At 43.6% G+C, this 17,087-nt stretch overlaps 1 protein-coding gene across 1 annotated transcript in view; it reads left to right on the forward strand.

Moving 5' to 3' along the window:
• Positions 1-17,087, forward strand: part of LOC124776043 — a 247,507-nt gene that overhangs the window by 179,323 nt on the left and 51,097 nt on the right. Inside the window, exon 14 of the mRNA XM_047250883.1 lies at positions 8,287-8,427. Within this exon, the coding sequence (XP_047106839.1) occupies positions 8,287-8,427 (141 nt within the window). The remainder of the gene's footprint in view (positions 1-8,286; positions 8,428-17,087) is intronic.

Genomic DNA, 17,087 nt, shown 5'->3' on the forward strand with positions numbered 1-17,087 from the left:
TTCCTGGAAGTTATTTGAAAGCTCGGTCCCTGCAGAGTGAAATAATGGCAAAGGAAGTGAGACAACTGCCAAAACGCCTGTAGGATATATGTATTCTTCATCAGCACCAAAAAAATGTTTGTATTTGACCTAATGGCTCTTAGTATGGTACAAAAGCAAAAAAAGCATAAAAATTGATTTTTAACAAAGACGATGCACTCTTTAACAAACGCTCAACATTTCGGCTGTCATTCGTCAACAATACCTGTAGTCGAGGGACAATGTTGTGAACAGCACTCTACATCACAGCAGTAGGTACGGCAGAAATTACTGTCGGATATTATCTTTTAGCATCTCTAATGAGGTCGGACGATCGAGGTAGACTTGCGATTTAGGGTAATAAAACAACCAATAATCACACAGACTGAGGTCGTGGAACTTCTGAGGCCAAGTCTGACTGTAGTGGCGGCTTAGCAAACGATCTTCACCAAATGATGTACGAAAGAGGTCGCTCTCTCGTGCAGTAATATGGATGGAGCGCCATGTTGCATAAAAGTCGTACTTTTCAGCAGGCGTTGCAAGCCATCGCTTGCTTTAATCATAAAAATACGTCTCATTGATGATAAATTTTATTATTTTTACTTGCAGAAAATTACTATCTTCTCAATAACCTTCAAATCATCAGCTACAAAATTAGTTTTTATATATAAATTAGTGGATTTACTCATGGAAATTTTGCTGTCTATGCCTGTGGACACTTTCAGAACTCAAGTAGTTAATAATCAAATTAATTAATTTAATAAGGTTGAACCTTAGATTGCTGGTCTATCCATGTACCACCGCAATAAAACGGAAACAGTCAATAGTTGAGGGAGTATGGATGAGAGCAGCGGCGTATGTAAATTTACAAAATAATGACAAGTTTTATTAATCCTTCTGTAACTACAACTAACTGATAAACCCTATATAAAAATGACAAAAACAAATCGGAAAAGGAGTGGTGTTTCATTGGCAAAGCATACATTGGGGTGGAAGGCATACAAATTCTCTCCTCTGAATTAATCCCGTTTACAACGCAGTCTGACTTTGTGTACATTAATCCACTGTGAGACCCAGATCTATTCAAATGGAATCAACTACGACCACGTATACCACAAACTATAGTCCACCTGAGAACTGGGAGCTGTGAATATAATTTAACAACCCTACGCTGGTGCAGCAATACTTTACCCTTTCACCTTGATTCAGGTAGCAGCAGAAAACTGTGCGGCGTGGGTGAGGAACAGTGCGCTGCGACAGATGTAGCGTGCTGACGCGTCCTCGAAAATTTGAAAAAACTACACGGTCTGGCGTTCTGATTATCAGAACACGGGAAACATCCCTATCAAAGCCCTGAAATCTCGGCAGATTTCAGTGGGCCGGCAAAATACAGACCACAAGTATCACCCACTAGGGAAAGACCTGAAGTTCTCTACCAGGGGAGGAGCAGAAGACAAAGGAGAACCATTTTCCAAAAAGCCTCGGTACGGGAGATGAATTAGCAAAAACGAAACCCCCCACATGGCACAAACCAATCGAACTGTCTACTAATTGAATCTCCCCTATTGACATTTCTGTTGCCAGGTAGACAACCCAGACACGCTGAGGAGAGCAAGCCTCCTCTTTGTATATTCTAAGAGGAGCCAATCAGCAGCTCCAAATCTCTCTTGTCTGAAAAAAGATTTTAGACTATAGCCCGCATCATGTAGGAAGGCGGTTCTGCGCATGGAGGCGGAGTGGTAAGGAGGAGTGGAGGGATGAGAACTGCACATGCACGGCAGCATGGAGGGGCCAAACAAAGTCCACGTTGCCGAACTGCGTTGCTGCGGACAACAGTCTGGCTCATTTGTCTTCGGTATATAGCATTATACGTTCAAATCTATGAAGAGAATAGTAAAAGTTAAAACCAATTTCGATAAATCGTCATGAGAGAAATGTTAAGCTTAACTTCTCCTTGGGCAATATGTTGAACATTATAGTCTGCATAATTCGAAGGATACAATTTCCTATTCAAAAAGACCGGGAAGTTCTCATTATTGTGTATGCAACTGATGTGTTGACAAACACATTTTTTTTTGAACGACATGGTCTTAACCCTTTGCCGAAATTAATTTCCTAGGGCCACACTGACGGTGACACGTGAGTAAACGCATAACTGTGTGGCGCCATTCACGTGCAAGGAAGTCAAGTATGTACATTATTTCACTTGACTTGCATAAATTAACGAGCTACAGGGGATCGGCACGAGTCTGATTTATACTGTGATTAAATTTTTAATTTTAAGCCAGTGAAAAATATCCGATTTTCTGGTGTTTGTACTTCGTGTTTTCTCTGTAACAGTTTAATTATAACTGGCAATGACCGATTTCGAGGCAGGCTAAGACAAGAATTCTGAATCACGTCACGAAATTGACAGCGTTCATTTCCAAACGGCAGTAACTGCTGTTTTTCTTAAATGTAAATAAAAGTTTATTCTCAGAAACAAAACCAGAAGAAGAGTCAGGCTGCAGAATAATTATCTGAGAACCCATTCTTACGAAAACTTTAAAACCACCAGCACCATCACTCATTTTCCAGCAGATCTGCCTGAATTGATTCCAATTGACCCATGTTTCATCAAGGTAATACACTGATAACTACTTCCTTCTCTTCTATCGTCAATCTTCATACGCGATGTAGTTTTTGCTGCACCTATGAAACTTTTATCAACTAAAAACTCTCTTCTTAATATACCTGGAACCAACATATTTTACAATTCATTACGTCGATGAAGCGCTTACCATTGAAGCCAATATTCTCCTGCATTAATGTGACATGCTTTTGTGATGTCAGGCATTCATCATTCACAGGGTGCACTTTAAAACATCGTTGTTGAAATCATCCATTTGTGTTACAGGTTGTAGGAGACCTGCTGTCAAATTCGCGTTTGAAAAAGTTATAAATGCGGTAAATAATCCCCCTCGGCTGCTTGTGAAGCAGTTCACATTTATTGCTGCCACCTGACTTTTCTTTTTTTTTTTAATTCCTGAATGTAGGAGGGAGATGCCCGCTGTCTAACTTGTAACTCGCTGCTAGTCGCTCAGAAGGATAATGAACATTATTATCTGCCAGTGGCTAGTGGAGGGGGATGTGCAGAAGGGCTGGAAATTGGGCCGCCTTCCTACATGATACAGACTTCAGGGAGGCGTTGTTCTTACAGCATGGATATGTTTTGGCAAAAAACACACACCTACCTAAACAAGTAATCTTTCTGGACTGACTACTTCCAACTTCTGAAAGAATGCTGTTAAGCTACCCAGATAGTCGCACCCATGAAATATATGTTTTTGTCGCTCACTAAAAGAGCCTGACGTCTTCTTGGCGTCAGGGTGGGGGTGGGGCAGGTGGTTTACAGTCTCGCCTCTACGAAACACGCACATGAAGCTACTCTGTCCGTATCGTCCCAGCTTCTAATATCAGAATGCACTGAGTTTTATGACCTACCTACCGTTTACCAAAAAGCTCAGTTTACAAGAATCTGTCTTAAATGGCTTCCTCCAACGACTTTTCGTCATCTGACCACCTTCACGGTGGACTGCCACCTTGCCCAGGTAAAACGTTTTGCGAATTTTCATCCTTTTGCCTGACCCTAAACGGTAAGGAGGCGAGGGCTTCGGCCACATGTTCCTCTACAGGTAAGATCAACTGAGAACTGCTTCCCAGAATCACTCACACAACCAAGTCGCTGCACTCAACGTTTGTGGCCTCCAATTCATCTCTCTCCCTGTTGTCCATAGCCTCCACTATGGTCCCTCGGGTACAAATCCTCTACAAGTTACACTTGCATTGATATGAAAATTCTGTGCACAATTTCTCCACGTAAAAAAGTCATGAACCACAATACAAAATTTAGTACTGTGGAGCACCGAGATCTGACCTAAAACATGAATGCTAATCTGACTGGCAATGTTGTTAAAATGAGAGAGAGCATGGCTAGGGATGACGTGATTAGCTAACATTTTGATGTACCTCGCCCACTCGTGTGTTGTCACTGACATGTTGCCGTCTAGCGCCATCTGTTGGGCAGTTTCTGCACTCGTTATTGGTGCCGATAATCCTGTGGTCTAGGGGCTCAGATGGTTAGCTGCCTTCTGTAGTAAAAAAAACTGAGCTAGTGGATCAACGACGAACTGAAACGGGTGTCTTGCGATGTCAGCCCCGAGCAGATACAACGAACAAAATGAGATTAAGAAAAAGAAAGGGTAGCGTCTTTCATTCATAATCAAAACGTCTCCGGTCCCGGGTTCGAATCCCGCTGCTGCTTAAATTTTGATTAATAATCAGCATTGGCGGCCGAAAACTACCGGCATAAGAAGTCACCTCTCATTCTGTCAACGGCCTTGTCAAATAGGGCGCAGGAGCGGACGGAGGTTCAGGGCTCTCTCTTGTCCTTGGGGTGGGAAACTGCCCCTAAAGGCGGGAGAATTAGCAGTGATTAACGTCATGATGATGTAGAAGGCAATGGAAACCACTGCGTTAAAGAAATGTAACGTGTCTGTACAGGACATGTGGCATGTAATTGAAGAACTGTCATGATGACCTCTCCGTTAGCAAAAGATTCCGGGATAGTCCCCATTCGGATTTCCGGGAGGAGACTGACAAGGTGGAGGTTACCATGAGAAAAAGACTTAATAGCCAACGGAAGGATAACGTTCTACGGGGCATGGAATGTAAGACGCTTGAACGTGGCAGGGAAACAAGAAAATCTGAAAAGGGAAATGTAAAGGCTCAATCTAGATATAGTAGGGGTCAGTGAAGTGAAGGGCAAGAAAGACAAGGATATCTGCTCAGATGAGTATAGGGTAATATCAACAGCAGCAGAAAATGGTATAACGGGAATAGGGTTCGTAATGAATAGGAAGGTAGGGCAGAGAGTGTGTTACTGTGAAAATTTCAGTGACAGGGTTGTTCTTATCAGAAACGACAGCAAGCCAACACCGACAACGATAGTTCAGGTATACATGGTTCAAATGGCTCTGAGCACTATGGGACTTAACTTCTGAGGTCATCAGTCCCCTAGAACTTAGAAATACTTAAACCTAACTAACCGAAGGACATCACACACATTCATGCCCGAGGCAGGATTCGAACCTGCGACCGTAGCGGTCGCGCGGTTCCAGACTGTAGCACCTAGAACCGCTCGGCCACCCCGGCCGGCTCAGGTATACATGCCAACGTCGCAATCTGGAGATGAAGAGGCGGAGAAAGTGTATGTGGATATTGAAAGGGTAATACAGTATGTAAAGTGATATGAAAATCTAATAGTCATTGGAGACTGGAGTGCAGTTGTAGGGGAAGGAGTAGAAGAAAAGGTTACAGGCGAGTATGGGCTTGGGTCAAGGAGTGAGAGAGGACAAAGGCTAATTGAGTTCTGTTACAAGTTTCAGCTAATAATAGCGAATACTCTGCTCATGAATCACAAGAGTAGGAGGCATACTTGGAAAAGGCCGCGTGATACGGGAAGATTTCAATTAGATTACGTCATGATCAGGCAGAGATTCCGATAACAGATACTGGATTGTAAGGCGTATCGAGGAGCAGACATAGATTCAGATCACAATAAAATAGTGATGAAGAGTAGGCTGAAGTCAGGAAGAATCAATGCGCAAAGAAGTGGGATACGGAAGTTCTAAGGAATGACGACACACGGTTGAAGTTCTCTAACGCTATAGATACAGCAATAAGGAATAGCGCAGTAGGCAGGGCAGTTGAAGAGGAATGGACGTATCTAAAAAGGACCATCACAGAAGTTGGGAAGGAAAACATAGGTACAAAGAAGGTAACTGCGAAGAAACCATGGATAACAGAACAAATACGTCAATTGATCAATGAAAGGAGGAAGTACAAAAGTGTTCTGGGAAACTCAGGAATACAGAAATACAAGTCGCTGAGGAATGAAATAAAAGGAAGTGCAGGAAAGGTAAGACGAAAAGGCTACTTGAAAAATGGAAGACATCGAAAGAGAAATGATTGTCGGAAAGAGAGACTCAGCATACAGGAAAGTTAAAACATCCTTCAGTGACGTTAAGAGGAAGGTTCATAACATTAAGAGTGCAACGGGAATTCCACTGTTAAATGCAGAGGAGAGAGCGTATAGGCGGTAAGAATACACTGAAAGCCTCTTAGGCGGTAAGAATACACTGAAAGCCTCTATGAGTGAGGACATTTGTCTGATGTGATAAAAGAAGAAACAGGGGTCGATTTAGGAGAGATAAAGGATCCAGTATTAGAATCAGAATTTAAAATAGCTTTGTAGGACTTAAGATCAAATAAGGCAGAAGTGATAGATAACATTCCATCAGAATTTCTAAAATCGTTGGGGGAAGTGGCAACTAAACGTCTGTTCACGTTGGTGTGTAGAATGTATGAGTCTGGCGACATACTACCAGACTTTCGGAAAAGCATCGTCCACACACCTCCGAAGATGACAAGAGCTGACAAGTGCGAGAGTTAACGCACAATCAGCTTAACAGCTCATGCATCCGAGTTGCTCACAAGAATATTATATAGAAGAACGGGAAAAAATGGAGGATGCGCTACATGACGATCAGTTTGGCTTTAAGAAAAGTAAAGACTCGAGAGAGGCAATTTTGACGTTGAGGTTGATAATGGTAGCAAGACTAAAGAAAAATCAAGACTTTTCATAGGATTTGTCGACCTGGAAAAAGCGTTCGACAATGTAAAATGCTGCAAAATGTTCGAAATTCTGAGAAAATTAGGGGTAAGCTATAGGGAGAGACGGGTCATATACAATATGTACAACAGCCAAGAGGGAATAATAAGAGTGGACGACCAAGAACGAAGTGCTCGTATTAAAAAAGGTGTAAGACAAGGATGTAATCTTTCTCCCCTACTGTTCAATCTGTACATCGAGGAAGCAGTGATGGAAATAAGGAAATAAAAGAGATGTTCAGGAGTGGAATTAAAATTCAAGGTGAAAGGATATCAATGATACGATTCGCTGATGTCATTGCTATCCTGAGTGAAAGTGAAGAAGAATTACATGATGTGCTGAACGGAATGAACAGTCTGATCAGTACAGAGTATGGATTGAGAGTAAATCAAAAAAGACGATGGTAATGAGAAGTAGTAGAAATGAGAACAGCGAGAAACTTAACATCAGGATTGATGGTCAGGTAGTAGATGAAGTCAAGGAATTCTGCTACCTAGGCAGTAAATAACTAGTGACGGACGGAGCAAGGAGGACATCAAAAGCAGACTATCTATGACAAAAAAGGCATTCCTGGGCAACAGATGTCAGCTAATATCAAATATCGGCCTTAGTTTGAGGAAGAAATTTCTGAGAATGTACGTCTGGAGTACAGCATTGTATTGGTAGTGAAACATGGACTTTGGGAAAACCGGAACAGAAGAGAATCGAAGGATTTGAGATGTGGTGCTACAGATGGATGTTGAAAATTAGATGGACAGATAAGATAATAAATGAGAAGGTTCTGCGTAGAATCGGAGAGGAAAGGAATATGTGGAAAACACTGATAAGGATAAGGGAAAGGATGATAAGACATCTGCTAAGACATGAGGGAATGACTTCCATGGTACTAGAGGGAGCTGTAGAGGGTAAAAACTGTAGAGGATGACAGATATTGGAATAGATCCAGCAAATAATTGAGGACATAGGTCGCAGGAATTCGTGGTGGGCCGCATTAAACCAGTCAGAAAACTGATGACCAAATAAAAAATCTCGTGTTATTTCAGGCACGTGGGTCAGCTTATACATCTCTGCCTACATTCTTCCGTGAATTACTGCATTTTCAAATGTAAACGGATTTTCGGGTCACACTGTAGAGTGGGAGGTGGCTGCCCAGGAGTGAGAGGCGCAAAATCTTTCTGGACAGCATAGGTGGTGCCATCCTGTAAATGTAAACTTTCTGTCACCTTTGCATCTTCTCAGTACATAAATTGTTAATCTTAAACATTTCCACCTAAGATGCAACATAATAAGAAATCAAATTTCATTGTACCTACATGCATAATTTAATGTTGAACATAATTTAATAAGTAATAATTATAATTTAATAATCTTTAATAGTTAATAATTAATTAATAATAAAACTTGATTATAACAATTATATTAAATTACATTTTAATTAATAATAATTTTATAATTATAATTTAATATTTGTTACTACGTGGCTGGTCTTTTGTAAGTGGCAGCAAATAAAGTAGAGTAATAATCTAAGTACGGAGAGGCGGCTCGGTGTGTCGCAGACGCAGCGCGACGCAGCTGAGGAGGCGTACGCTTTATGCCGTGATGCTGTTCTTCCTTCTGGGCCTCCCGTGGCTGCTGGGACCGCCGGCCAGGGTGCCGGCTCTCGCCTACCTTTTCTGCATCGTCGCCACGCCACAGGGGTAAGTGCCACCTCTCACATTCTACGGAGGCTTTAATTTTTTCCATCCTGACTTCAGTGTGTCTGGCTACCGACAGTGCTCTGCGTTCAGGATATTTTGACCCTGACACGTAGCCGGCCGGTGTGGCCGAGCGGTTCGAGGCGCTGCAGTCTGTAACCTCCGACCGCTACGGTCACAGGTTCGAATCCTGCCTAGGGCATGCATTGTGTGATGTCCTTAGGTTAGTTAGGTTTAAGTAGTTCTCTGTTCTAGGGGACTGATGTCCTCAGACGTTAAGTCCCATAGTGCTCAGAGCCATTTGAACCAGACACGTATTTGTGTTGTGGATGCACGTACTCTCACCACAGTCCCATCTCAGGATACACTAGAGGGACAGTCATCCAAGTGAACTCATTGCGAGTCTTTTACACTCTTGAAAGTTCCTGGCAGATTAAAACTGCGTGCCGCACCGAGACTCGAACTAGGACCTTTGCCTTTCGCGGACAAGTGCTCTACTGACTGAGCTTGCAAAGCACAACTCACGACCTGTCCACACAGCTTTACTTCCACCAGTACCTCATCTGCTACCTTTCAAACTGCACAGATAAGGTACTGACAGAAGTAAAGCTGCGTCATGAGACATGCTTGGGAAGCTGTCAGTAGACGACCTGTCCACGAAAGGCAAAGCTCCAGAATCGAGTCTCGGTGCGGCACAGTTTTAATCTCTCACGAAGTTCCATGTCAGCGCACACTCCCCTTCGGAGTAAAAATTTCGTTCTTTTACACTCCTCACGTATTTACTGCTCTCGTATTGCTGACCAAGGTAACCGTTTCTCTTCACCACGAGCAGTATACTTTTTAAACTTCCCACGATTTGACTCCATAACCCATCGTTAACTCAGTAAAACTAACCATAATGTCCAACGCTGCCTCTTATATACCTACTCACAACTTCATTTGTAATACAAATGAACAGTTGTAACACAAAAGAACAATAGTAATACAAATGAGGAATTGCATAAATGATGAACCCTAAAAGGAACAGTGTAAGCAAGTAGTGTTACATCGAAGTAATTGAAGACGGAACAGGAACTCGAAATGAAGCAGCCTGCGCAACAAGCCGACCGTGCTTTCTCTCGCGTAAATGTCGTGGTCGGAAGCGAAGGTAGCGACAGGCGTTTCTGTTCTTCTTCACGAGTTAGCTTGTAGCCCGTTACTACCTCAATTTTCAAACCATCTTTCCATGGGACGAAAAACTTCTCTTCCTTCAATAGGATGATGATCAACAGCAAGTTTCGGGAGTCCTTTGTTGTCCATCCTTCGTACATGGTGCTTCGAATTTTACTGACATATTTTATTACTGAAAAAATTATTTTTAATGGCTGTCTAATTTCTTCATTCCCATTCAAAAATGGTTCAAATGGCTCTGAGCACTATGGGACTTAACTGCTGTGCTCATCAGTCCCCTAGAACTTAGAACTACTTAAACCTAACTAACCTAAGGACATCCCCCACACCATGCCCGAGGCAGGATTCGAACCTGCGTCCGTAGCGGTCCCGCGGTTCCAGACAGTAGCGCCTAGAACCGCACGGCCACTACGGCCGGCTATTCCCATTCCTTTCCCTTAGAGAGACCTATTACTGCTCTCAGAAGTATGATTTGAGATGCCTGTATTTTATTTTTGTAATATTTTTATTTTTCCTTGTCTTATGACTCTGAGTCTCACCTAGTACTTTACCTTCCAATGTTCCTTGAATTGTTCACCTGCGTACCTCATAAAAGAATAGTATAACAATTACAATACAGTCATATACATGCAGGCCACTTAGTTATTATACCAACCATAGTACAAGTAGAGGGTGATGTTCAAGCAAGGCTGCATAGACGGGTGATGGCCATTAATGGAAATGGAGAGAGCTACACCATGAGAACCAAACTAGACGATACCAAACACATACTTCAGTATTCCCATGCGTTTTGGATGTACTGATTACAGTTTTATCCTGGTGTGAGATTCTTTTCAGGACAGAAAAAGGACATTCGTACAGACAACGACTGGTATGAATGACGGCTGTTGGGTTTGTCTACCCTGCTGGAAGTTTTCATGTGGAAATAGCAACACAGTATGGCCACAGGGCATGCACGTGCAGCTTACTGCCGTGTTTCGGGCTTTCAGAAACGTCGAATCAATGACGTGAGGGACGTGAGAGTATAATAATGACAGATCCCAAAGACGTCTATTATCAAAAATTTGAACGTATGGCGAATCAAGCGAAATTTGAGGATAGATTGACGATTTCTTCGTAGGGGAAAACAGCATGTTGTCTTGGATGAATAGTCGGTGACAGGTATAGAAGTAACTTCGGATGTGCCCGAACGAGATATGTTGTGACCCTTCTTCTTCATATTGTGTATTAAGGACCTTGTAGGCAATATTAATAGTAACCTCAGACTATATCTGTGTAGCCACCTGTCAAAAGCCTAAGAAACCGTCTTGTGCAGCACAGGCCGCTGTGAGAGAGTAAAAAAATTGGTCAAACGTGTGTCAAATCTTATGGGACTTAACTGCTAAGGTTATCAGTCCCTAAGCTTACACACTACTTAACCTAAATTATCCTAAGGACAAACACACACACCCATGCCCGAGGGAGGACTCGAACCTCCGCCGGGACCAGCCGCACAGTGAGAGAGTCAATGAGGTTCTGGATGGTACCGACCAAAGTGTGGATCCATGTCGACTCCACTGCCGTGGCCAACAGTGCTATATTTCTCGATTGAGGATCCATGTCGCGAACGGTCCGTACGAGGTGGTCTCACAGATTCCCTATTGGGTTAAAATCCGGGACGTATGGTGGCCAGGGGAGTACAGTAAATTCATCCTAGTGATCTTCGAACCACGGAGCTACGCTGCTAGTTGTTTGACAAGTTACGTTGTACCGGGGGAAAAAACACTGCATGTAGACCTGGACAGAGTCCCCAAAGATAAACTCATACTTATGTTCATCCATTGTGGCTCCCAGAATGACTAGATCACTCAGGGAATGCCACGAAAACTTTCTCCAAACCATAAGCTCCGTCCTACGACTGTACCATACCAATGATTGCTGTGGGGTGTTTTACGTCTGTCCAACGGAGCATAAAACACGGTACATCTGGAAAGGACACCTGTCGCCGCTCAGCGGACGTCCAGTAGTGCTATTGGCGTGCAAATTCCAGCCTCCACTGGCGATCGACCCCAAGCAGCATGGCTACCTGAACCAGACGCGTACTACGGAAGGCCATGCGCAGCAACGTTCGCTGGACCGTCGTTGGGGAGGCACTGTTCATCTGTGCGGTAGGTTGCACGTCTGTTCACCTGTACACATCTCCGCAGCCGCCATTCAGACACGTCATCTGTGGCCCGTAATGCACGACAGCTGTCCTGGCGCCGGTTTTGGATAGTGCCATTTTGCCATGCACTGTATACTTTAACCAGAGCGACAGGCGAACAGCTTACAGACTTAGCTTTTTCCGAAATGCTTCCACCATTACCCCGAAAGCCATTGGTCATGAGCTTTTGGACGTCAGATAAATCGCTCCATTTCCGCGTTACGATAATGACTGCACTGTTCCCCGCGTCCCCCGACACGCTCTATGTACCCTGCTCTAATAGTGCTGCCACCTGCGGTCTTTGAGTGATGGTTGCACGTTGACGTAGAGTATAGGCTATCATAACGTTAATGTGATTGCACCGTGTATAATGATGTAGTGTCTGAAGAAAGCTGCACAAATATTCAGTCGGACCTCGGTAATACTCCAAAGCGGAGCAAATATTGGCAGCTTGCTTGTAACTAGTTGGGTGTAACATTTGTAGGGTTATGAAGTGGGACGATGATAAAGACATGGTCGTAGGTGAAGCATGTATAATATTATGGAAATGTAATAAGTTTACAAAGGAGACCGTTTAGAAATCATTCATTGTACCCATCCTAAAGTATTGCTCAAACGTGTGGATCCATTACCAAATGGGACTTACAGCGTATGTTGTATGTATACAGAGAATGCCAGCACGAATAGTCACAGGTTTATTTGACCCATGGCTGAGTGTCCCAGACTTGTTGAAGAAACAGAACTAGCAGACGACTGAAGATAGAAGCAAGCTATGCAAAGAAAATCTAATTACGAAATTTCAAAAACCAGAATTTGAAGACATTAAAAGATGTATCTGGGAATATACCACAGCCCCCTACGTATCTCTCTGCTAGGACGGTAAGGATAAGACCAAGTGCGGTTCTAGGCGCTACAGTCTGGAACCGAGCGACCGCTGCGGTCGCAGGTTCGAATCCTGCCTCGGACATGGATGTGTGTGATGTCCTTCGGTTAGTTAGGTTTACGTAATTCTAAGTTCTAGCGGACTGATGACCTCAGAAGTTAAGTCCCATAGTGCTGAGAGCCATTTGACCCATTTTGAAAAGATCAAGACTGACTACAGCACGTACAGAGGCATTTCAAAAGTCATTCTTTGTTCACTCCATACGCGAATGGAACGGGATGAATCTCTGGAACTCGTACAAAGGGATGTACGCCAGTTTTCGATTGGTCTTCGATCATCTAGAGCCCTTGACAAGTTGGATTGATGGAAGAGATCGATTCCAAAAAGGGCTAGGTGATTCGTCACAAATTTGCTTGTACGGAACGAGGGCGTCACAGAAATGTTCAGTAATGTACAGTGGGAGGCGCAGCAGCATTGCCTTCCTCATCGCTGGAAGCGTTTACTCTTCAAATTACGAGTTCCCGTGTTCCAATACGACCCAAGAAATACGTCACAGTTGCACATTAACAATTCGGATAGCGATCAACACAGTACAGTTAGAGGGAGTGGAACAAATACCGAAGGATACCGACTTTGGTTCTTCCTACACCACCTAAGGGGGATAGGAAAGCAGTAAAATGGCTTTGTACACCACATATCTCTAATACACACAACGTGAAACATGCAACGTGCAAATTTTGATGGGTCCAGTTAAAGTGACTTTGGTAAACGTGGACGAACTGAACCTTGCTCCTCCCAGTTCTCGGGATTTATTATATTTTTGAAAAGTAAAACCAGGTTACTACAATATTTGGTTTCCCCAAAACGGGACGCGCGACTTCACTGCGTAGCAGACGGTTTAGGCAGTCGTTTCTATACTTTTTTCTAGAGGCCGGGTTCTTTTTGCTAGCCTTGAAAAAACAAAGAGGTAGAGCTATTGGAAATGAGGAAAAATTTCTGCATTCATAGATCTGTAATACGTCTTGCGATAGGACTGAATTCATTCGATGAGCGGAACAGTGAACGAACATTGCAGTACTTGACACTCATCTAAACATAGAAGAATGTACTAATTGATGTTTTAGCTTTTAACCGTACTCACCGGGAAGATGCATGACCTAAACATAAGTGTGTTTATTTAGATGCTGCATATTAAAACGTCCTAACAGCCACTTATTGCTGTTGTAAGACTGCGTTTTCTAACACCATATGCACGTTTTCTAGGAGTGATGCATGACTGAGTTATACACGTGTACCCAGTTGCACTACGTTCTACTCCTCTTTGAAAATGTAGGAGGCAGAGATGTTCTGTAGAGTCCCAAATCTGGCATGCTTCGATTTCGATCATTTCGGAGCTCAGCAGTACGAACCGCAATGAGCGTTGCTTACTTTGCCGACAACAGCAGCATACCAATGCGATGGTTGTTATAAACATTTTCGGCTGTTTATGGCGTTGAGATAACATGAGACGACGTGCCAGATGTGTAATTAGTCGTTTATCTTAATACGAGTACGTTTTCCATTAGACCATGAAATAATTTACAACTTTTAGTCCTCCTAACCTCATACCAAGGTCTGCAGTCGGCAGTCGTTTGACTGCATGACCTGAGGACCCAGCGGCCAGGGTTGGTACTGACAGGGCAAACACACTTCGCCGCGCTCCAGCTGCCAGTTGTACAGCCCATTCATAGAAAATTAGTCCCCGCCTGAATCGCAACTCATTGTGAGTGCGAATTTACGAATATTGCTGAGGACAATGAAAAATCGGCGGCTCTAATCTAAACATTCTGTATAACATCGCATTTGTCAACTCATGTAAGGAATGCTATCGAAATTTAGCCCGAGATGACAAAAGTAGTGGAATACATCCAAATATTGGTCGGGCCTCTTTTTGCCCGGCATAGTGCAGCAACTCGAAATGACGTAGACTCAACAACTCGTTGGAAGTTCCCTGCAGAAATATTTAGTCATGACGCCTTTATAGCCGTCCATAATTGCGAATATGTTGCCGTAGCAGGATTTTGTGCACTGACTGCCATCTCAATCATGTCCCATAAATGTTCGATGGGATTCATGTAGAACCATTTGGGTGACCAAATCATTCGCTCGAATTAGCCAGAATGTTCTTCAAACCATTCGCGAACAATTGTGACCCAGTGACATGGCGCATTGTCCGTGAATGCTTGCAAATGGTCTCAAAGTTATGTTTGACCAGAGGACCCAGTTCATTATATGTACACACAGCCAGCACCTCTATGGAGCACCGCCAGCCTGCACAGTGCGTTGTTAACAACTTAGGTCCATGGCTTCGTGGGGTCTGCGCCACACTCGAAGCCTGCCATCAGTTCTTACCAACCGAAATCGGGATTCATCTGACCAGGTCGCAGTTTTCCAGTTTTCTAGGGTCCAACCGGTACGGTCACGAGCCCAGGAGAGGCGCCGCAGGCGAAGTCGTGCTGTTAGAAAAGCCACTCGCGTCGGTCGTCTGCTGCCATAGCCCATTAACGCCAAATTTCGCCGAACTGTCCTAACAGATTCGTTCATCGTACGTCCCACATCGACTTCCACCGTTATTTCACGCAATGTTACTTGCCAGTGCTGACAACTTCACCCAAACGCCGTCGCCCTCGCTCGCTAAGTGAAAGCCGTCGGCCACGGTGAGAGGGAAAGCCTGAAACTTGGTATTCTCGGTGCACTCTTAACTCTTGTAACGAGTTCCCAAAGGGAGTGCCCTATTCGCGAACTTCAGCAACCATTCCGCGTTCAAACACTGTTAATTCCCACCGTACGGCCAAAATCATGTCGGAAACGCTTTCACATGAATCACCAGAGGACAAGTTCGCCCCTGGTAGCTGAGTGGTCAACGACACGGAATGTCATACCTAACGTCCCGGGTTCGATTCCCGGCTGGGTCGGAGATTTTCTCCGCTCAGGGACTGGGTGTTATGTTGTCCTTATCATCATCATTCCATCCCCATCGACAAGCAAGTCGCCGAAGTGGCGTCATCTCGAAAGACTTGCACCAGGCGAACGGTCTACCCGACGAGAGGCCCTAGCCACACGGCATTTCCATTTTACCAGAATACAAAGGACAGCTCCACCAACGCATTGTCCTTCTACACCTTTTGTTCGCAACACTATAGCCATCTGTATATGTGCGTATCACTATAACATGAATTTGTCACCTCATTGTAATGTTTTCATTAGCTACACCTTCGTCTATATTTTATGCTGAGCAAGCAGTGCTTGTCTTGCGTCCATTGAACACACAACACTGGTGTTTGCCATTTGTCTATGAACAGTGTCCTGTGTGTTAACGTATTTTAGATGCCTGTCTATCGTATTTTCTGAGCCAGATTTCGGGATCAGTCTAAGAAGCACGGGAAACCGCCTCAAAACCACACTCAGTCTAGCTAGTTTACCAGACCACCGGTTGTTAATCCACAACGTGAAATCCATCTGGGAATGCCTAATCTCTCTGGTATAATAGAATAATAGCCTGCAATTTATCAAAAGAGATGTGGATAAAGCCTGCTGAATAGCTCCGAAAAGGCTGACCACTGCTGCATGGAATCGATCGATGGCGGAGTGTGCGCCTGATTAGTATATGATGCAATTTCTTGTTTAGGAAACAAGGCATTGTCTAGATTTAGAATTCAGGTGATTTCTGGAATCACTTACAGAGACAGCAGGATCTGCATGACCGTAACTGTTAGTCTCCGCACCTCTCAAAACTCTAGTCAGCGCCCAGTGTGAGGACCTCTCTGTAGATAAGACGTTCCTTTAGAATCAAGCGCCCTCGAGTCAGGTTATCCGATTAGGTCGATATCTGAACTGGAAATATGGCGTCGACATTACGGATTGTCACCATTCACATTTTCTGGAAGACCAGATGAAGATGCACATTTCATGTATTTTGTTCTATCACCGTATTGCGAGATATTGAAAAAAATATTTGCTATCAAAAACAGTCTTGGTCACTAATTATTTATTCCGGCGACCGGTTTCAACCACAACTGTGCTCATCTTCAGACCAATGAACACCACCAGAAGGAAGTTTTTGGTTATTGGTCTGAAGATGACCACAGTTGTGGTTGAAACCGGTCACCGGAATAAATAATTTGTGAGCAAGACTGTTTTTGATAGCAAATATTAGTAAAAACATTGACCACTGTTTGCTCCCACAATGTATTCAAATGTAATTAATTGAAAAAAATACTTTTATACTGAATACAACTACAAAATTAAAACAACCAGAAGGAACAACCCACTCACTATTTTCTAATGTCACGAGTAGTGGCTACTAGATCTGCAATTTCAAAATTGCACCGGCAAACTGCGTGGGAATGTAGAAGGTATCTTGAGGAACAAATTTTGGATAGGAAACCG

Source organism: Schistocerca piceifrons, chromosome 2 (genome assembly GCF_021461385.2).
Source record: "Schistocerca piceifrons isolate TAMUIC-IGC-003096 chromosome 2, iqSchPice1.1, whole genome shotgun sequence".
NCBI classification, from domain to species: Eukaryota; Metazoa; Arthropoda; class Insecta; order Orthoptera; family Acrididae; genus Schistocerca; species Schistocerca piceifrons.